The sequence below is a fragment of the Apiospora marii genome, assembly GCF_038362585.1.
Source record: "Apiospora marii strain CBS 49790 chromosome Unknown utg000003l_segment0_segment0, whole genome shotgun sequence".
NCBI classification, from domain to species: domain Eukaryota; kingdom Fungi; phylum Ascomycota; class Sordariomycetes; order Amphisphaeriales; family Apiosporaceae; genus Apiospora; species Apiospora marii.
This window is the reverse complement of record NW_027117374.1, coordinates 7,358,898-7,379,900: the sequence shown is the minus strand read 5'-3', so window position 1 is coordinate 7,379,900 and position 21,003 is coordinate 7,358,898. Positions and strand designations below refer to the sequence as shown.

Sequence of the window (21,003 nt, the reverse complement as noted above, 5' to 3'; positions counted from 1 at the left end):
CATATAGCTGGTTGCCTGGTATCTGGATTCTACATTAAGTTACACGTAAGCTGCCAGTCCCGCCGGCAGATTGCAAGACTTGGTTGAAGATTGGGTCCGTTCAGCTGGATGGTTTCAGACGCGACACCGTCCGGTATTCTGGTGACGATATTCCAACCACAGAAGTGCAAGTTCATTGTGTCACTACCTCGCGGGCTGTACAGTAGGCCGTGTTGTGTGGTGGCCCCTTTGTGTTTAGGACAAGGCTTTGTTCGGGACGGGTGGGGTCTCAACAAGTACGCATCTGCGGTTTCGATTGTTACTTTCTACTTAAGTGTCTAAGCATCCTTCCTCTCTCTATCTATTCTAAGCGTCCCAGTCTCGTGGGGCAGTCTATGCTGGTAAACCGGCTCTGGCTTTGCGATCTCCTCCGCCGCTGCGGACTCGGGCCCCTCGCATGCGTGTTCACCCGCCCTGAGGGCCTGGCATGTCGAGCACCACGTCGGCCAGGACTCGGTCTGGGGCGTCTTTTCGGCGCTGCCGGAAACATCTGGGCTAGGAGAGGCGGAGCCTGCTTCTTGCCTGGAAGCCGTGCTGTCTGTCATGGTGTCGTATCGATGGACAAGGTAGTAAACCGTTGGAGTATATTCTTAGAAGCGACATGAGAGGGAGGGGGGGATAGTGCCTTATATGTAAAATGACTCAGGTCTGATTGCTTGAGCATGCCAACAGAACGTGATGGATGTTACTCAGGACACATTCGACATGTCCTGCTGACCCCCGTTGCATCTAGCAACAAAGACCATGTATATGACCTCCCCTGAAACAGACCTGTTGAACCATGTCTGTGTTCTGTGTTCGAACAGTGAGTAATCCGAAGTTCCTGCGTAAGCCGAGAATATCAGAGTATCTTCTTCCACGATCCACCATGGACCATGTCGGACCACAAGACGTTTTTCCTTTCAACCATTGCACCGCACCTCCCCAAACCCCCGCACCAACGCACTGTTCCCAAATCTCTCCATCGCTGCCGCCTCCAGACTCAAGATGACCTCCAGCCCCCCATCAGCCAGCCACGGCAGCACGATGGGGTACCGCCGCCCCGTCATCTCCGACAGCCTCACGGCCTCGCACCGACCGACCGACGGGCCCCAGTTGAGCGCGCAGACGCCTTGGTCGGCCCACGAGACCATGGAGATCGCGTCCGAACGCCGGCGTCCACTGGGGTCTAGATTCGGATGAGCCGCCAGGTAGGCCATCGCGGCGCGGATGCTCTGCGCGTTGACCTGGCCCGCTATCGCCCTGCGGATTGCTGCAGCGGTCTTCGCCAGGAGCGTGCCATCTGTGACGCCGTGATGGTCTTGGGACTTGGCGGCATCGGCCAGCGACAGCAGCTCATGAGCGGGAGCCGATACGATGGCCCGGCCAAAGGCGGCGCCGAGATACCTGGGGTCCAGGGGCGGCTCGCAGCGGGCGCGAAAATTGACGGGGATGAATATCGTCGATGTTGGTGAGATCGTATTATGCTTGGTTGACGGTGTCGGAGGAGATTCGGCCGCTGCGGCGGCGCTCCATAGTAGGGCCGTCAGAATGTCACCAGTGGACACCCAGGGTACGTCGGCCGCGACCGATCGAAGTTGGTCCGTGGCGAGGGCTTTGAGTTGTTATAGAGAGTGCGGAGAGAAATACCAGATGGCTGTGACGAAAGTGGGCGATGACCTGGCAGTGACGGGTAGAATAGCTGTGGCACGTGGAATTAATGTGGCTAGCGGGGTAACCGTAGCAGGTGGAATAGCCGTGGCGGATGGTCTCGGGATCGGTTCATCGTACGGGAATGGCACGACGGATGGCACGGTGTTGGGTATATCAGCTCTCGCCACCCCCGACCCCAAATCACACACCGAGGCTCGGTCCATCCGAGGCTGGATTTCCAAGGCCAATCCCTTGCGACGGACTTCTAGCAAGTCGCGGCAATTCGAAGCCCGCATCTCGAGCAGGTACTGGTAGTGGCTCGTTCGCATCGTTTTAGATTCGGCCCCAGTAAATCATCCAAACATTTCCCCTCGAGCCGCTCTAGGTCCAGATCCATGGGATTATTAGGAATGACAGTCACGCCATCCTCGTCGGGGACGATGTCGAAGACAGAGGTGCGGTGTCTACTGTGCCAGAGGGGGCTGTTGCAGTATACTCGGGGTCGGTTTCATCCTCGCTATCCGCGTCGCTATCCGTGTAGCTATCCGCGTCGTTATCCACGTCGACAACGGCATTCGCGTCGTCGCCGCTGCCCGGCGGGGCCTTGAAATCGATCGCTTCGACTTGGCCGCTCGATCTCGTATGGCAGGCGATTGATTGACGAAACTATGGCTGTCAGAAACGGAGTAGGAGGAACTCGACGGGGAAGTAACTGGAACATGGGGACAGACAATCCTGTTCAGGTCCGGCACCCGCTGCCCTCGCGGGACGTGCATCGCCGTTCCCATTCGCTCGTGCGTCGGGTTCCACGCAAGCGCGCTGAAGATGCCGCAGTACCGCCTGAGGTCCCGTGTTTTGTTGTGCAGCGACAAGTCGCTCTTGCGAACCTTGTCTTGGTATGGGCCATGGCGGAGGTCTAGCTATTCCAGACGGCTCTGCCAACTTGCTGGACCCGTATTCCTGGAGTGACCATTTGAGCTATAATAGCTTTTAGTTGCCCGCACCTGTTGGCCTACAGTGGGGCAGTTGACCCTAATGGCGCGGGGTCGCGAACCAGCTCCACGCTGCTTTTTAGGGGAGATCTAGTCACGCTAGTGCGCCAGCGCAAGAACTTATCCTCGTCAAGACACGCCGAAAAGAAGAAACTACCAACGCCAACATGGGTCTGGAACCAGATCAGCAGCTGCCCTGGCGAGGTTCCCAACTCGAGCTCATTATACCATTATGTTGTTGTTGTTTTCGCACTTGATTTTGCTCAATTGTGAGAGAGTGTGATGTGGGCGTGCGCCTAAAGATTCGTGCGATACGTATGGGTTAGGTACATCATGACAGTTGGGAATTTCTCATTCTAATGGGCATGCGAGCCGGAATAGACATGAGGAATCGCTATTATCCGCAACTCTACCGGTCCAAGATTAGGAATGTGCCGCTACAAACTCCTCGTGCCCCTGCCCAGAAAGCTTCCCTAGTCCGATAATGGCGGGGTGTTACATCTCATATCTCCGCAGTGACGGTTGAGCGTTCTCCCATCCACGTAGCTCTTAATACAGGTGTCTGGATTCGCACAAGATTCAGTCCTAGTCTGCTCCACCTTGTGGCCGCAGTTGTAGTAGTCCGTGTAGATGGTGCAGATTTCTTTGATTCTAGTTAGATAACATACTATTCCCGTACAACAATTTAGACTCACGAGTCTCTATACAAGATGGGGTATGCTGGAATATATGACTAGGAGATTCAACAGTGAAACTGGCTGGTGAAAGTTCGCTTCAACAAAGCGGCGGCGAAGTACGATTGTTGTGGTTTGATAATGCTGTTTGTTTGATGCAAGAGAAACAAAGAGAGAGATAGTAATGTTTCAAAATAACAAAGTTTAAGGTGCGGGGTCGAATTCCAGAATCAGGGCTTTGCATATTGCATGTGATCCTCGCCATTTGGAAACGCTGGCCATTCAGCCTTACATCTACTATTGCTTCCTCTTAATGACCTCCTCCGAACCAGTTACTGGCGATCTTAGTTCACCCTCTTATCATGGCTCTTCCGCTGTACATTCCGCATTGCATTCAGAACCCTCCTCATTTCTACCACCCACCGCCATGCAATAAGCCAGTGAGGATTCAGATCGAAGGCCCATTAGTATCTGTCCAAAAACTTCTTCCGGAGGTACCATGGCATGTTAACGCCTGTGGCACAAAATTTCCCCAGCCGGCTGCCTTGGAGCTCGTAACACTGACATATCGCGCTATATATGGACAACACGTCCGCATGGACGTCCCCATCATTGGTCTGGTCATCGCCTTGACTGTGAGCGGTGTGTCGTTCCGGTTTGGACAGACCTGCCACGTCAACCACCGTAATAGCCTAGCTGCTTTCTGGGTCCCTCTTTTGGTCTTCGCCGGTCTCACCGTCATTATGCAGTTTGCGACGTTTGGATACTGTGTAAAGGTCTATCTGGCATCGCTGGCAAACAACAGCGCCCCAACCGAACGCTCCGAGATATCGTCCTACACAGCCAGTGTTCGCACCATGGCCCCAAGGCAAGCCTATCATCGGATCAGGCGCGCCATCCAGCTGCAGTGGCGTGGTATTGCCATTGTACTGATCATCATTTGTGACGTCATATTCTTCGCCGTCGTCTTCGTCTTCCAGGACAACGTGGTCCAGTCAGCCAAGACGAGTGATAAGGCTCGGCCCTGGGTCGAGTGTCTTGCGATGGAGAAGATGGACAAGAAGAACAGATGTCTGCAATATGCCGAGGACCTTGTCGTTCCACTCCGAACAGTAGTGGCTGTTCTCGTCCTCCTTGCTGTAAGCGACGCCTAACGCATTACGGTCCCAATAGAAGCGCATGGCGACTGACAGTCCAGCAGATGAATGGGATTTGGCTGCTCTGCCTCCTCGGGCGCTGGTCTATGGTGACGGGCTGGGTCGAAATATTTGGCATTGGCATGCCGACAGGAGTCCGTGCTGAGTCCGCGTTTGTTGAGGCGTGTACGGATTCGAGGGACCACCGTGGCCATGAAATGTTGTCTTGTGACTCCTCTAAGGAAGAAGGCGAATCTGGACTAACGCCGGTTAGTCCTACGAGGGGTCTTAGCTGAACCATCAAGCCTTCACTGACTGTACATCTCACCCAGTCCTACTGTCCGCAACCTAGAGCTGGTAGATTGGACAGCAGTTAATCATGTAAAAGCCGAGGAAAGCTTCACAAGCAGAATGTGTTCCGAGGCATAAGCTCGAAAAAGAAACATTCATTCTCAGCAGTATCCAGGTTGAGTGAAGAATGAACAGGCAGCGAATTCATTCAGGCATTTACACCGAGTCTAAGGGGGTGGCTAAGCATACTAGCCACATGGACAAAAGTGGCTGTGCCACTGCCCAGCACCCATGGAGGAATTAGCACCCACGAGCCTTCGTTGCCGTCCACAAACACATCCTACTTCCCATCTGTCGCACCGCAAGAGGCTGGATATCCATTGTCCTTGAGTGAAGACACAGACCGTAGCGCTGTTGTTATCCCATTGCCAACTAGGACAAAAGACCAACCGCTAATTAAGCCAGGAATATGAAGAAAGCGAACCGCAAACATGGCCAAGCGGAATATCAATATGGTCAAGTCCCTATGGGTCTCAGACTGGTGGCTACCGTAATTGACGGCTTGTTGAGTTTCGTCTACTCCACGGTGCTATGTAAGATCAGTATGTAGGTGTGGTGAAGGAGTGTTTTGTTAAAATGCCTTGGCCTTCCTCGGAAGTCTAATAACAGGCGAGGTCTTTATGCACTCAGTCATGCCATGTAAATATAGAATACTTTAGATACATCTGAAGTCTGGTGGGCTTGTAGAGAAGTGCGGAAATGTATCCTCAATAGTATACGCACTCTCGTTCTTGTCATCGCCAACACTTGTCGTTCAGTGCCTATGACTCTTGGGTGTCTCCCATTTACCGCCTCTGGATAACCTCGCCTTTGCCAGTTTTGGAAGCCAGTTTCGTACCGTATGTGCACTACGGATACCTGGCTAAGCATCATACAAACACCTGCGCCACATCAGAGCCATTGCGCGGGCATGAGTACCCACGTGTCCGGAGTGGCGGATCCGAGACCGAACATTTCCACCACTTGGAGCAGTACTCTTAGCAAGAAGTTTGGTCAAGTGTTGTGGGCTGTGCAGAATGTCCACTCACGTTTAGGGGTATTTACAAATGTCCCGAGAACCCCGGTGTGCCAGAGTTAAAGAAAGATGTACCAACCTTCAGCATCCTCGCGGCCCGTGGGTAAAGAGGCATGGCGATCACCGTCCAGCTGCCCGTCTCCGTACTCGATCGTCGTGCCAGTTCCGCTCGTGCCTAGGCCATGGAACAGCGTGCCGATCAGCATCGCGACCATCCGCTCGCCGAACTTGTTGGACGCGGGGCATAGGTGAGGGGCTAGGCCGAAGGGCATATAGGCATCCTTCTGGTGCTGTGTCAACCCTTGGCTCATACGTGGGAGGAAAAAGTCGTGGGCGTTGTGGCCCCAGATGAATCTATCGCGGTGGAGAGATTCTATGTCTGCGGCAACGATGATTGGCGTTGGAGTGGACATTGCGGTGTGGAGCTCAGAGGGGGTGGCTCGGTGTATCCGTTTTGTCGGTGGGTAGAGCCTGAGAGCCTCCTGTGGAAAAGTCGTTAGTCTATGCAAAATATCGCCCCTGACGTGAGTCACATCAGTGGCACAAGCGTCGGAACGAAAGAAGCCGGTACTTACCTTAGATATCATCAATATGGTAGATTCCTCTTCGGTTCCTGTACCCAAGTGGGTCGTCAACCCGGCAAGGATTTCCCGCGCCAGCGATTCCGTCTTGACCCTGGGACCATCTGAACTGATACCCCTGAAGGCGAGATGGACATAGGTCAAGAGGACGACTCTCCACAGTGTTTCATAAGCCGGCAGAATGATTTCAAGCGGGTTGGTCTGCTCTTCAAAACTTGTATAGCTATGTACTTGTTCTGTGGTAGGGAGCATCTGTCGGATTCTGGCCACAAGACGGTTCTGTTCACGCTTGGACACGGGATCTAATGCATTCTTGGACTGTACCCAGAGACGGTTGATATCCTCGGTGACGTCGCGAGCAGCTTGGAGATCAATGTTTTGCGCTCCTGGAAACAAGAAGTGCAGAACCACGACGAAACACAAGATCCGTACGGTCGATGTCAGATGCAGTTGTTGGTGTTGGTCCCAGGGCTTGTGCCCCAAGTCAGAAAGATGGCGCCATAAAGTATCTTGCCCAAGCGATGAGAGTTGTCGCCACTCTTCGTTGTCGGTGTTTACTCGATTGATTACGTGGGTGGCATAACGGATAAAGTTCTTGTACACCCGGGGGTCGGTGGTAGTGAATGCGTTGTTGATCCCAAATGCGGCGGTGAGTCGCCGGTTGGGCAGAGCTCTAAGTAGTAACCTTTCACCGAGAGTACGGATATTGAATCGCCTGAAGTTGATGGTATCTCTAGCAGCGTTGACCCTATAAACCGTATGATGGTAGACCAGTCTAGAGAATATAGCGGGCCGATAGCGCACAAGGAAGGAAAGAATAGCAACGAGGATTATAATCCACATTTGGACTTTGGTGAGTGGTTTGGCGGGAGGTGTTCGGTGTACTATGTACGCCCTAAGTCTCTGGAAATTCTTTTCCAGCACAGGGCATTGAAAAACCTATTTCCCTATATGTATGTTTTGTTTCTGCGTCGAGAGGAGCTTGTTTAGGGTATATGAACTGACCATAAGGTGGGAAACAGAGTTTGAACCAACTACCTCTTTTCATGTACAACCAAGGAATTGAGCATACGGAAGTGGTCGGGAGCAAATAGGATGGAATACCAACAGCAGAAAAACAAAGCGAGAGCGGTGCCATGGAGATCCCGCGACCATTCGCGGCAGATATGAGCTGTAGGAATTCTGTTGGTGCCCTTCATTTAAATTCAGGCCGACCTACATCAGCTCGGAACCTCAAATGCACTGGAATATCCTGTATTTTTCTTCTTCCGTTTGTTTGTTCAACACCAGACGCAAGCCACATCATCAGAAGCTGCAAGGCCAAGGTGGGAGGCCCACCGTCGAAAGCAAAATTTGATCTTAAGGAAAGCAAACTACGAGATCCCACCTGAGGGCCAGATACGATCTATTGAATTGAATAGTAAAACAATGTGCGGCTAGCAGAACCTGTTGAAAAGACGGAACGTTCATCATGTCCTCTGCGCTTGTGAAGCCCTTTTCTAACGGCCTTCTCCAAATTAGTCACTTGATTAACATGTGAGATGTCCTCGGTGTCTGCTTGCCACGCCATAACTAGCTATCGGCATAGTACTGCTCATACAACATACAGCCTGTGCCTCTTTCTGAACACGAAGTCCAACGGTCTGCAGAGTTGAAGGATTGGGCGTGGGTTACTGTATGCTGGCACGACTGGCACGAATCCTGATCCGTGTCTGGACTTCGTCGACGACTCGCATACCACCGCTCCCGATGTTGATGTGTAGGCTTAAATAGCTGCCGACACGCATCTGGTTGTTCTCCCAGGTACTCACAGAGTTTCGCCTTGCACAGGTAGGAAGTGCGCTCAGAGCTAGCCTCCCTTTCCAAATTCGTCTACCAGGCCTTTTAAACAGGGGACACGAAACAGCTGCAGTGGATAATTACTGCGCCAACTTGCATACAATCCCGCTTATTCCTGGAAAAAGTGAAAGACATCGTCTCACTTTCTACGGAAGTCAATTGATCCCACCATGCATGTCAGATGAGGAGGCAGAACAGCAAGCACATTCATGGCTGAGTTGGAGTAATTATACCTTGCTCCCTTCAGGGGTGAAGTTTCCGATCGCACCGCCAAGTGCACTCTACTACCATCAGAACAACCAACGAAAGGACTGATCAACTCATGTATGTCTGATGCTCGAGATGCGACTTGTGCCTGGCGAATTCCGCTACGGAACAACCATTTGTTTAACTCCAATTCCATCTTTCTCTACTCAGAGGGCAGGGCAATCTTACTAGTGGAAGGACTACCCGAGTGCATGCATTAGCGTTCTTACGTATTATACTCAAACATAAATCAAGCTGCGACAGAGATAATGAAGAAGCGAAAATGGAATAAACCACTTGGTCCGTGGATACATGATGCTGGACGCTAACAGCGCTGCATGTCGCAGACCTCACCCTTTCCCCTCTTCCCCCCTCTCTTGATTCCTGAGACGGGCCTATAACAGCAGGCCACGAGTCTGGGCTGAACCCTGAGTCTTACAGGCCTACTGCAAGCCACTAGAGGTGGGCAACTTTGAAAGTAGAGGAACGAGGTCTCCGCCAGAACCGTCACAAGCCCCAGAAGCATTTGGCCACTCCCTGGCTACGGAAAAGACCTGTTTTCAATACTTCACTGGCAAAAAGCACGCAGAAAGACGGCAGGGAAGCGGAAAAGACATTGCACTTGCAGGGCCGTATCGCGGAGCAGCATAAGATACAGCCACTATGAGCCTAGTGATTCCCATCACCCCTATTGTGCTGCGCTAAGGGCCGCTAATCTACATTTGCAGCTGCTGAGACTGGATCTGCTATGTTGAGACTTGAAACCCAAGTGCATTTTCTGCAACCAAAACCCCCAAAATTCGACCTATCCTCTTGAAATATTTATTCACATCTAGATCACCCCCTTTCGAGCCGATCATTCCAATCGGCACCTACCTACCACTGGCTACGATCAATGCCTGCTCTTCTCGATTGATTTTCCTCTTTGTCATCCAACAGCTAGGACGCAACTCGCGTCGTTCTTATTGCATCTTCCCTGACGGACGTTCTTTACAACCGCCGTTTACAACATATCATCCTCTCATAATCCATAGTTCCACTATGGCCTGGCGATTAATCCAGAGAACTGCCGAGATTGGCTACGCCAATGCGAAGGCGGAGGGCGTGAAGGCGGGCCAGAAGATTGCCGAAGGCATTAAGGAGAACCCTAAGGTTGCCTCAGTTGGAGGCGCTGTTGTGGCCGGCGCCGCTACTGGAGGCCTATTGATGGGTCCTGTACTCGGAGCTATAGGATTTAGTAGCATCGGGCCAGTCGCCGGTATGCAATAGACTTTCCTTGTCTTTTGATATCAGATATCGGTAGCAGAACCCAAAGTTGGGACTCTGGCTCCCTTGTGCTCCAGTCATATATGGTCATGCCGAAAGGCGTTACTGACGTCGACTGCGTTTCAGGATCGATGGCCGCTGGCATCCAATCCGCTGGAGCTGCGGGTGCACTCTTCAGTGCATTTCAGAGCGCTGCAATGGGAGGTTATGGCGTCGCAGCTGTTCTATCATCTTTCATTGGAGCAGGAGCAGCAGTCGCAGGCGGAGCCGCTGCGGCCACAGCTGGGACATCATCCGACGATCTTCAAAGTCCAGGCGAAAACCAAGTTTTAGAACGGAAAGTTGCGCATGATGAGGACAAGCACGAAGCGTCTGAACGTGAGGAAGAAAAGTGAGGAATGCAATTTAGAAACGGTACGAGCCCGGGAATGGAAAGGCAGTGCCTTCAATTTCGAACTACTCCTATAACTTAACCAGCAGAAGGCAGATGTCAAGATAGTATTGAGCAAATGATGTGTAGTGAAGTGCTACCCTAGAGAGTAGTTAATTATACAAATGAGCCCCTATTCCAATTGCGACAGAGCACCAAGAAATATATGCCTGAATATCTGAACTCCCGCCGATATAAGTGATCCAAATACACACGCCATGTTTATACCTCGGTCTTAGATCATCTAATCCACCAACTCCTCATCATCGGACTGGTCCTGCATGGCATGATCCGCTCGAATCGCCGGGTCGACCTTGTTCCGTACATCGACTGCACTCCTCTTTCACTGCTGACCCTCGGAAGACCCGAGTGCCGAGTCGCTTCCGTTGAATACCCCATCTAATCCTAGGATCCTCATCAGCTGGACAAGCGCACGATCGCCGTCGTCCAGATACGCCGCCGCCGCGAGGGCCTCGACGGTCTGCGCCTTGGGCCCAGCCCCCCGGCAATCCCTGGACCCGCGTCTTCGCGCGCATGCACTCAGAGAGCTCCAGTCTCTGAGCCGCGGACGCAAGAGAGCGGTTGCTGAGGTGATAGGAACTCGCACGGTCCCAGCTGAGGTTCAAGCTTGTCGCCTCTGCCGGCGGCGAGCACCGCAGCCACTGCCGCGCCATATAAGCCCGCATAAGAGCGTCGCCGTAGATGGCGAGGCGGCTGCTCACGTGCGTCACGCACCTGCGCCCGCTGCCGAGATGGTAGACCTCGCCGCCCTCCGGGGTCAAGGCCTCGGCGAGGAGGGGCTTGCACTTGAAGGTGTAGCCTAGGATCTCCTACGATTCGGTATTGAGCGTGCCCAGTCTTAGCATATGTAGTAGCTGGTCGTTTCCTAATGCGGCGTGGGCGCGCTTACCTCACAGTTCGCTATCTTGGCCCCAAAGGACGCGGGGAAAAGCGGCTCGTCGACGTCGGGTTGCCCGTATCGCAAAAAGTGTGCCGCGGCGGAGTAGGGGGTGCATGAGGACTGTGAGAGTTGGGGGGCTGTAGAGGAGCCTACAGGTTCTACGGCTACCAGAGCATGTGTCGTTGGTTCTATGGGTGTTGACACCAGCCGGCGGAGTCTAGCTATCACGTTCCTAGTCAAGCTTGATATAGGCCACACAGTCTTCTTCATAATTTCTCGGCTACAGGCGGTGGTGAGCCGGTTAAAAGCGAGCTATTGGACGCGCTCCGAATATTCCTACTCGAAAGACATAAGGGGAGCTGCGGATGACGGGTTGTCTGCAACGTGAATTGCGGGAAGTTAGATGTAGATTGACGACCTTGGAAGCAATGCATGGAGCGGGGCCCTCAACCAAGTAGGTCTGGTGGCTTTGGTGGGCCCAGATGTACGCATATTAGTTAATCGGTCGCTAGGCGTCCGTTCGCCCTTAGCATACACAGCGCGACAAGACCCTGGGAACGCCAATGGTTCGTGCGGCGGTATAACCAAGAAAGAGTCTTAGCCAGCGTCCAGTGGCTCGTATCAAGCCGTAAGCCGGGAGTTTCTACTGCATCAGCTCGAAGAGTCTCACGAGCTGTTTCCGGTGACTTCTGTGCCCTTACTGTGATGCAGAATCGGAACCGTCGCTCAAGTGGCACTAAGAGACGGGAGGGAACGCCGGACGGACAGCTCGTGGTGCAGCCCGTGCCTGTTCTGGTGCGCAGGACCAGAGCCTGATGTTCCCTCGCTCCGCTTGTACCGTTCCGGCGTAGAGGCCGTTCGCCTTGGACCTGAATCATCCATCAGCATATTCTCTTTTCGCAGCATCCGTGGAGAGCTCGAAGATACTCGCGCGTTGTTTCCGGTCCTGGCTTCATAGCCTGCAGACATGTTGGCCCTACTGTTGGAGTGCAGCGTCGGAAGAGTAGCAATGGCGCACTAGCGCAAACACACCGTTATTAGCGTAGAGCTGGTTCGCGACCCCGCGTCATTTTAGGACCAACTGCCCAATCCTCCTGAACTGCGCAAGAACTTCTTGAGACACGTCGAAGAGAAGCTGGCCCGAGATTGCTCTCGCCAACATGGGTTCGAAACCGGATCAGCAGCCCCCCTGGCGACGCTCGCCCAACTCGAGCTCATCATGTCATCAACGTTTCGCACCCGCAAACCAGCACTTGCTATATCTACCGTTACGCGGGAAGCTATTGTAGCTCAATGGGCACTCCAGGAATATACCCTAGGAGGGTCCAGCAAGTTACCCGAACCGTATTAGTAGCTAGGCCTCCGTCATGGCCCACACCAAGGCGCAGAAAGACAAGGTTCGCAAGAGCGGCTTGTCGCTGCAGAACAAGACAAAAGACCTCGGGCGGTACTGCGATGTCTTCAGCGCGCTTGCGTACTGGAACCCGACGCACGAGCGGATGGAGACGGCGATGCACGTCCCACGCGGGCAGCGCGTGCCGGACCTCAACAGGATTGTCCGTCCCCAGTCCCACTTACCGTTCCATCGAGTGTATTCAGCTCTGTTACTAACAGCCGCAGTTTCGACGATCAGCCGCGTGCCATGCGAGACCGAGCCACGGCCGAGCGACGCGATCGAGCGGCCAAGTCGAAGCCATCCCTTTCGAGGCCCAGGCGGACGCCAGCGACGACGCGAATGCCGTTGCTGGCATAGACAGCGACGCGGATGCCGAATACAAAACCGATCCCGAGTATGTTGCAGCAGTCCCCGCTGCCGCGGCGGAGCCTCTGTCTGTCTACGACATCATCCCCGACGAGGATGACGGGACTGTCATTCCCAACAGTCCCATGAGACGGAAGGGTCCGAGGCAGCTGCCTTCGCCGCGAAGGCCGCAAGGTAAGCATGATTCTCGTCTATTGACTACATAGTCGACTGACCGTTGACGCTCATCATACAGCAGGCACTCCAGGTTCGCAACCGACGGTGCAGCGGCAGCCCGCCCGTACCGAGCCCAGCTCCACAACGAATACTGCACCAACCGCGGCTGCAGGCGCCCGGCCAGCACACACAAGGTACCCCGACCACGGCGCGATGGATGCGTCGCTGCAGAGAGCGGTACGTTGGAATAGCCGGGTGGCGGCCAGAAGACCCTTGGCGCCGATCATGTCGACTCAACCACGGCAGTGCCCTCCCAGAATGGGGGGGAATGCTGCAAAGTCGTCCCCGGGCCGTCAAGGGAAATCTATGCAAAATACGACGCGACGCGCGCCAGACTACCACAAGGACTACCAGCGCAAGTTGCAGCGGAGTACTCTGGCAAAGAAAATGGTGGGAATGCTGGAGGACCTTCGAACAAGTCTTGGCGGTATGCCATTTGGGTGAAGACGTGGCACATGCTAATACGTCAAATACCACAAGGCAGTTCTGTCTATGCTTATGTGGAAGCATGTTTTCGGCTCTAGTTTAGCAATAAACAACCTAACGTTACTCTCGTCCCTCTGCGCTCCCGTGACCCCCTGGTTCTAGCCTCCACGATGATTCTGGTGTGAAGAAATAGTGTGCGACGTACAGCCCACTCCCATTCAAGTTGGATGATTAGGAGAACATCCTTGCGGTAGATGGCAAGAAAGGCATTCCCAAGGATCCCTCCAGATAGCTGTCTTTAATATCTACTCTGACTCGAAGCCAATTACTTTGTTTTTATGGGGTAACCGTACGGCGACAACAGAGCAGAGTTCAGGTACCGTTGCTGTGTGGGCACGTTTTACCCTCGCCGGGTGTCGTCGTCTTGCTTGGCGATGACCGGTACTTCTCCCACATCGCTTACGCGCGGAGCAGACGCCCCACAGTACTTCGGATTCTTATTTTTGACATCAGAGAGGCGGACGCTGAACCTGGACTTTACTTCAGTAAAATCCAGGTTCAGCGTCCGCGATAGATGTGTGGAAAATATCAATCTAGTGTACTGTGGAGCTTCCCGCCCAGTGCCTTCAAGTGAGGCAGGGGTACCTGTCAAGCTAGTTGCAATACGCCTGGACGGCGTCGTCGAGAGGACCAGGGATATTCAGTTCGGTGCACGGCTTGGCCGACCCCGGCTCGGCCAGCGAGGAGGCATATGGACTTCCACTCGAAGCCGAGCCACCCACCGTTGTCCCAGGAAGCACATTCGTGATGGTGTTAGGCGGGTACTAGCCTTACGTAGGCTTACTTTGGCGTTCCGTGTTCTGTTGGTCCTCGAGATAGAGTATATTATGCACATCTTAGGGCATATCGTCATGCGTCTCTAGCGAATGGCCCGCTCGGATATGCTCGTTAAGGCGTAGAAGATGTGGCGCCCTTAACTTATATCTCCTTTTTGTTTCACTGTCCCGCTAATAGTATGGGCCCATGAGGCAGGGAGGCCCCGGGTATCGCATCAGACTACGTAGGTGACGCTAGGGAAGAGGTTCACCTGAAGAATCCACGTGCCCGTCGAGCTCCTGAGGCATTGAGTCCGTGGCCGACCCGATACAGTGCGTCGTCGATCGCCTCGTCTGTCGCTGTGATGAACATGGCGCGGACGTCGTTTCTACAAAGTTGCAAACAATGTTAATGCAAAGTTGTTTCCGACGCGCAAGCAGATAGCCCCAACTTCGCAGCTGCTTCTCCAGGACAACCCAGTCACCAGCCCGTCGTAGCGCCTCTTCAGTTTTCGCTTGCCAGTTACGGACACGATCATATTGGGATCTTCCACTTGGAAGGATTTATTGGCTGGGAACTTCTTCTCGGCTACGTTTTCGAACTTTTGCCGCAGACTGGATTGCCAGAATTCCCGCGGTGCAAGCGTAACATCTTGCTCCGTGTCTTCGGCTTTGCTTCTACGATTGAGAGTAGCCTTCCATTCGACGTCATATCGGATGTGATTCGGTCGGCTTCGTCGGTTGGATGTATCTCCATTCCCGTTGGCTGGCGCAAAGGCGAGGGTTCCTCGTTGAGAAGGCGTCGCACTCCGACTCGATCGGTCGCTCGTTTGGGTCTGAATCACGCGAGGTGAATCGGCTGATGGGCTTTGACTATTAAAATAGTTTTGCATTTGCGAGTCGACTAATTGCGACGATAACCAGTCATCATTTTGACCACAAGAGCTTTGCGAGTCGATGGAAGACATTATTGGTCGGCCGCTTGTTTCGACGGTAGATGTGTTGGGAAGGAAGTAAAAGAACGAGCGGAGACATTTGGTCGGAAACCCAGCTTTGAGGAGTGCTTTAGTAGCCACTTGTGGCCGAACAGTCAAGGGGCCTTAGCGCTGCTTGGCACCTCTGCTTTGAATCCGGCAGGTGTTGGCGGGCTGGGGACACCGAGAGCCCTATATTATAGACGCTTTCCATTGTTGCAGTGGGCTGGATTGGCCTCCACGGATCGTATCGAGCTAAGTAGAACTTTATAACAGTTTAAATGGAGCATTCAGTAAGGATCTGAAGGTAATGCCAAAAGACAGTAGTCGTTAAACATGCCGCAGTGAGCATCGCTTAATTACTTGTAGGCCATGTTGAAGAGGTGTAAGAACTACAGTTTCGGTAGAGAATAACTGTTGGGTGCACCTTGTTCGCGCTACAGTAGTAGGAGACCTGTACGGGAGGTCGGCCGTGTTATCGGTAATCCGCATCTTGTCGCTGGGGAGTATGGTCCAGAGGGAAAATCCATAAGACCGAACGAATGAAAGATGCGAGTGATTTCGACATGGGGAATCGTTCATACTCTAGTAACAGGAAATGGAATGCGCGCCGAAGACGAGGCTGGCCGGATTTGTATTCAAAGCTCTGTTTACGGACGCTGACAGGGACGATGCATTGCTAAGGTGAACATAATCTGTTAGCGGTTTCTGGCTCTTTGGTTTTCGTGGAGCATAACCTAATGCAAGAGCATGGCAATCGATTTATGGATGCACAAGGAAAGAATAAGCAAAGCTAGAAATGGACTGGGTACTTGTGAGCATGGAGGGGTACATTGTGTCAGCAGCTACCCCTGCCAAGTGGGGCCAGAACGGTAACTGTTAAAGAGTAAAAAGAGGACGCTGGTTTCGCTAGTGACTATACTCCAGTCGGGAACCGGAGACAGGACGGCGATAGAACCTTTATTTTATTCTAATTCAATCGGTGGAAAACCGTATGCCGTCTGGATCACGAAACATCGCCAGGAGAGTCGCAGGCACTGTTTCAGTGTAGACGGAAAATGTGTATTGCGTATTGCCCCCTTTCTCTTGCGTCGATGCCATGGGGAACCATGCTTCCATCTACGTCCCATGCGCTCTGGCGTGTTGAGGTAGGGCGATCATCACGGCTACAACGTATATATCGTCGTATTCTGGGAGGTTATCTGCTTGCATCGCCGCTCGTTCAATTGGTTCACGGGTCCGTTGGATGATACTCTATGCACCTGGTGGCCGATGTCCTCAAAAGGTAAGAAGTACTTTGGTTGCGGCAGGATTCTTACGGGTCGCGGACAGAAACACCCTTCACCTGCCAAGCCTAGTGTTCACCGAAATGGAGCTTGACCGTCTCCATCGGCTCGAAGGAGGATAACCTGCGCAGAAGATGCTGAGCAATATCGCGAGAGGTTTGGTCTTGGGCGGTCGAATCTTGGTCGAAGAAGATTGCATTGAAATCATTCAGCATCTCTTGCTCAGGCGGTAACCCTGTTGTCGACGACCCATCACTGGGCGAACGTCGCGCGGGTGCGATCGTGTTAAACGTAAGCGAGGAAAGGAGCAAGTGATGAAAGCCAATTACATCACGCGAACAACTCGGACCCGGTCCGGGGCTGCACATTGCCCCTCACTTAACCTATCAGCATCCGGATTCCCGGCCTTGCCCTTTGATTGCTGTTCCACGGATATATCTTCGTGGACAACCCCCCCCCCCCCCCCCAGCAGATTCTGATATCTATCAAAAGGTGGCTGATCTCATACAGCTCATCCTACACTTCCAGTGTACGAAGGCTTAGACCAGAACCTCGACATGGATTCCTACCGGCCCCTCTTCCCCAAGGCGGATCCAGAAGACAGCGCCGCTAGCGAGCCGATAGAAGCTGCACTAGTCAAGATTAGCAGGCGAAAGCTTACCACTATTGCGTGCGTCCATTGCCGGCTAAAGAAGACCAAAGTTAGTTTTGCATCTTACTTGTCATGGAACCCTCCCCATTTCTCCAGGCGGCTTTTAGCATGCCTTTGTTTCCTTCGTTCACTGACCTGAGACCGTCCCCAGTGTGATGGAGAGAGTCCGAGCTGCAAGCGGTGTCTGGGCAAGAGGATAGAGTGTACATACCCAGATGACGGCGATTCTCCGCTACGTACATCCCGGTTGGTCAGCTATGAGTGTCTTCTCGGTTCCCTGCGCAACGGGTCTGACGCAGACGCCGGGGCCATCGTCCATCGCCTGCGGCAGCCCGTCGGCACCACGGAAGACTCATCCAACAAGGAAAGGCTGAAGGCCATCCTTTATTTCGTCAAGCGGTTGCGGGAGGTTCCGGAGGACGAAGCGTTGAGCTTGGTCACGCGCCTCCGATCTGGCGAGGCGCTGGATGACGTGTCCCGAGATGCGCGAGGCCTCTCCCTTTCTAGCAAGTCCCATCACCACCGTGTTGATGAGACCGTTGAAGCTTTATCTCCGATGATTATTGATAACTGTGCAAGACGGAACGGTGCTTCCAGCCAGATAAGCGCGGATCCATTGTTGCCCTCGGAGCCAAACCAACTGGAGGACATATTTTATTGCTGGAATCGCATGTCTGTTTCGGATACGACTCGGATCCAAACCGCAGTGGACGCATTTTTCAAGTTGAGTGAGCAATGGTTCCTAGTATTTACCAAAGAGACCATTATGCGGTATCATCGCGACATATATGCCAACAGCCTGGACCTACCACAGCCCGTAAAGCAGGCCGAGCTATGCTGTCTGTGTGCCGTGGCCGCCGTGGGTATGCGTTTCGCCTACAAAGATGGGGAAGCTGTTGGGTATTCCGAAACACTCTATCATACGTCGACAACCTACTTTTCTTTGTTGTATAAGATCCTCCCTCTGGACGCTATCAAAGTGTGTACCCTACTGGCCAACTTCAACATCATGAACAAGCGCACCACCGCACTGGCTTTCGTGGAGATTGGTCTCAGTCTCTGCATGAAGCACAATCTTAACGACGACAACTTCCGCGAGCCGGGAATGGCCGAAGACGCCTGTATCAACCACCGCAAGACCTGGAGGACCCTGCTTTTTCAATCGCTGCTTCTCTCGTCTACCCTCGGCTATATTTTTGGCAGCGGCCTCTACTTTGAGGAGTTCCCGCTCTCGGACGTGGAGCTCGAAACGGTCCCCATGCTACAAATCACCGTGTCGAGAGAGCTGAAGAAGCTATGCCTCCTCAAGGCGAAAATTTCTAGAATGGATTTTACGCTAAAGGGGCAGATCGCTGCCAGACCGGGGGTCCTGATAGAAGACCTGCAGCAGTGGTACAGGCAGCTTCCGAATGATTTGTACCTTGCCGCTTTGATCGAGGAGCAGGACAGGAAGAAGCGAGTAGCTATTTACTACGTTAATCTGATGTTTCTCAGCGCCACGGGCTTGCTTTACCGCCGCACTGCCGGCCGGTTTCTTCGGTCAGTTGGCTTCGTGACGCGGCCCGCGTCGCCAAATGGCGTTTCCACCCAGTACGTGTTCGAAAACGCCAGAGAAGGCATATTGGCCGCACAGCAAGCCGCGCGTATTTTCGAATTACTTGTGTTGGAAGATGTAGGCATCTGGAAGTGCTGGTTGGTCATGTAAGTTCTTTTTCGCCGAATTCCTGATACCTCCCTTCAGATTGCGCCAGACTCACTCACGCGTTCGGTCCGCCGCATCACAGTTTCCAAGCTTACACGGCTTGCACTGTCCTGATGCACTCCGCCTTGCAAAAGCAGATCCACGGAGGTTCGGTCAAGTCCTGGAAGATGGACCTGCACCACGCGCAGTCCTGCCTGGCGATTCTAGAGCGCTGCGGGCCGGCCCACTCCACGACCAGTCGGATGCACAATCAGCTGGCAGACCTCTTACCCTCCGTGGCCAACTTCACGCTGTTCGGGCCGTCGGCGCCTCTTCCGCAAGATTACCCCCTGACGATTCCCGAAACCGGCGTGGGCGAGGGAATATCGGAACGTGTCCGCCTGTCCGTCACGCTGCTCGTCAGGCTTTGCGGCCCCTTTGAGAATCTGGGCGAGTATGGAATGCAAGAGGCTTGGGGTAGTCCTGCATAATTCAATACAGGAAACGAATCGAACGAATGAACGAATACACGATGATTATGCACGAGGAGTCCGTGGCCATCAATGCCACGAGGACGAGCCTGGAATTGTCTGACACGAGGCCTCTCTTATCGCTTTAGACGCCGAACGCTGTGCAAAAAGCAGGAGAGTAATTGCTGGGAATAGCTGCTCTTTTGTAGCGAAATGAATGAATCCGGGGAGCGTTTCTTAGAAGGGGTGCAGCAGGTGAAGGATTTGGTACAGCACGTAGTGCACACCCTCCACGCGATAAGGGGCGTGTAATGTTATGAGGGATATGGTCCCATGTCGGCCAAGGCAGTGCACCTCTAGATCCACATAAAGTGCATTCTCTTGCCTCCAACATTGTGACGAAAAACAACAATGACAGCCCGGATGATGGACAATCGAGCACGGAGCGGTGACGCTCGAAGTCGCTTCGTTGGTTTTCTCTTCCTGTGCAGTGCCATACCCCGCAGCAGCGACGACTGACCGTCACCGGATGCAGGCATGACCGTGAAGGCCGCTGATTGGGTTCCGGCTACATGGACCGCAATTTCGCGTCCAGCAGAATGCCACTATTGTTCTGGCTAGGCTCGGCGTGACAGCATTCCAGCTTACGCTTGGCGCAATGAACCATGCGCCTCTGCTGTTGGTTGGTTACCTACGGTCGGGAGAGAACAAGACTCGGCACGAGTCACGCAAAGGAGGCAACCGGAATGCCGCCAGGGTGCTATGGCCTACCCAACGCTTGCTTACCGATGCGGCCTAATAATTCGCCGGCAGCACTACGGTACGACGCCCCTGGCTGGCACAGCTAGGGACAACCAACCAAGTCTAGCCCTTGGAACACCAGTTCAAGCGAATGCAGACCAAGAAGGCTACACCTCTCGATCGCGCAGAGGCGCCGAATCACGGGCAAAGACACAGGTAAGTGGGCAAAATATCCAATTGAACTTCTGCAACGCGCCTACGTCACGAAAAGTCCCGACGCACCGCGTCTCGTCAGCACTCCTAGAGCACATCTGCCGTATTAGTAAAGCGCCCTGATAAAACACCCTGGGCAAGACCGGATATGAGCCCGCTATGAAGGCCCGACATCACCAGCGACCTACTGATTCCAGCTGAGGAACAGATAGTGCTTCTCAATTCTACAGCTTTATCATGTTTCTATGTACTACATCGGCCTCTGAATTGGGAGACGGGGATCTATCGAGCCCAGGTCTTTACTCAATGTCGTTTTCACGTTCCACCACCACCTTGATTCAATACACATCTTCCATTCTTCCATTCTTCCATTCTTCCATTCTCATCTCCCATCATCCTCATGTCACCGCATGCCCCTCGGCCTTATGGGTTTCATCGATCACATAATGTCGCATCATTGAAATCAACCTGTCCTTTCATTCATTTACGTATCCGCCAATCAACCTAGCCAGTCAAGTGAGCCAGGAAAGCCCCAAACCTCGGCACTCCAAGCCGCAGCCGTTGAGTGCTTGTGAACGTTTTCAAGCGCAGCCGTCCTCCCTGTCCTGTGCCAACTCCTCCACCACCATCAGCGGCAGCCGACAGCGCGTCAGAGACTTGAAATA

The 21,003-nt window shown here is 53.3% G+C and overlaps 8 protein-coding genes across 8 annotated transcripts; 3 read left to right on the top strand and 5 right to left on the bottom strand.

Annotated features, from left to right (window-relative positions):
• Nucleotides 1–317: 317 nt before the first annotated feature.
• Nucleotides 318–584, bottom strand: PG985_005790 (uncharacterized protein; the record flags this gene model as incomplete). The annotated part of the gene is made up of 1 exon (XM_066825559.1): nt 318–584. One exon carries the CDS (start codon nt 582–584, stop codon nt 318–320), a length of 267 nt encoding a protein of 88 aa, XP_066688719.1.
• A 357-nt stretch (nt 585–941) lies between these two features.
• Nucleotides 942–2,000, bottom strand: PG985_005789 (uncharacterized protein; the record flags this gene model as incomplete). The annotated part of the gene is made up of 2 exons (XM_066825558.1): nt 942–1,633; nt 1,730–2,000. The coding sequence occupies 2 exons, from the start codon at nt 1,998–2,000 to the stop codon at nt 942–944; spliced, it is 963 nt and encodes a 320-aa protein (XP_066688718.1).
• A 1,933-nt stretch (nt 2,001–3,933) lies between these two features.
• Nucleotides 3,934–4,769, top strand: PG985_005788 (uncharacterized protein; the record flags this gene model as incomplete). Its single annotated transcript, XM_066825557.1, has 2 exons — nt 3,934–4,476; nt 4,539–4,769. 2 exons carry the CDS (start codon nt 3,934–3,936, stop codon nt 4,767–4,769), a joined length of 774 nt encoding a protein of 257 aa, XP_066688717.1.
• Nucleotides 4,770–5,898: 1,129 nt separating this feature from the next.
• Nucleotides 5,899–6,252, bottom strand: PG985_005787 (P450 monooxygenase; the record flags this gene model as incomplete). The annotated part of the gene is made up of 1 exon (XM_066825556.1): nt 5,899–6,252. One exon carries the CDS (start codon nt 6,250–6,252, stop codon nt 5,899–5,901), a length of 354 nt encoding a protein of 117 aa, XP_066688716.1.
• Nucleotides 6,253–9,546: 3,294 nt separating this feature from the next.
• On the top strand, nt 9,547–10,166 carry PG985_005786 (uncharacterized protein; the record flags this gene model as incomplete). The annotated part of the gene is made up of 2 exons (XM_066825555.1): nt 9,547–9,763; nt 9,871–10,166. 2 exons carry the CDS (start codon nt 9,547–9,549, stop codon nt 10,164–10,166), a joined length of 513 nt encoding a protein of 170 aa, XP_066688715.1.
• Nucleotides 10,167–10,544: 378 nt separating this feature from the next.
• Nucleotides 10,545–11,372, bottom strand: PG985_005785 (uncharacterized protein; the record flags this gene model as incomplete). Its single annotated transcript, XM_066825554.1, has 3 exons — nt 10,545–10,713; nt 10,772–11,031; nt 11,112–11,372. 3 exons carry the CDS (start codon nt 11,370–11,372, stop codon nt 10,545–10,547), a joined length of 690 nt encoding a protein of 229 aa, XP_066688714.1.
• Nucleotides 11,373–14,589: 3,217 nt separating this feature from the next.
• Nucleotides 14,590–15,289, bottom strand: PG985_005784 (uncharacterized protein; the record flags this gene model as incomplete). Its single annotated transcript, XM_066825553.1, has 2 exons — nt 14,590–14,710; nt 14,853–15,289. The coding sequence occupies 2 exons, from the start codon at nt 15,287–15,289 to the stop codon at nt 14,590–14,592; spliced, it is 558 nt and encodes a 185-aa protein (XP_066688713.1).
• Nucleotides 15,290–17,138: 1,849 nt separating this feature from the next.
• PG985_005783 (uncharacterized protein) lies at nt 17,139–19,405 on the top strand (the record flags this gene model as incomplete). The annotated part of the gene is made up of 3 exons (XM_066825552.1): nt 17,139–17,282; nt 17,385–18,934; nt 19,018–19,405. The coding sequence occupies 3 exons, from the start codon at nt 17,139–17,141 to the stop codon at nt 19,403–19,405; spliced, it is 2,082 nt and encodes a 693-aa protein (XP_066688712.1).
• Between the last annotated feature and the right edge of the window lie 1,598 nt (nt 19,406–21,003).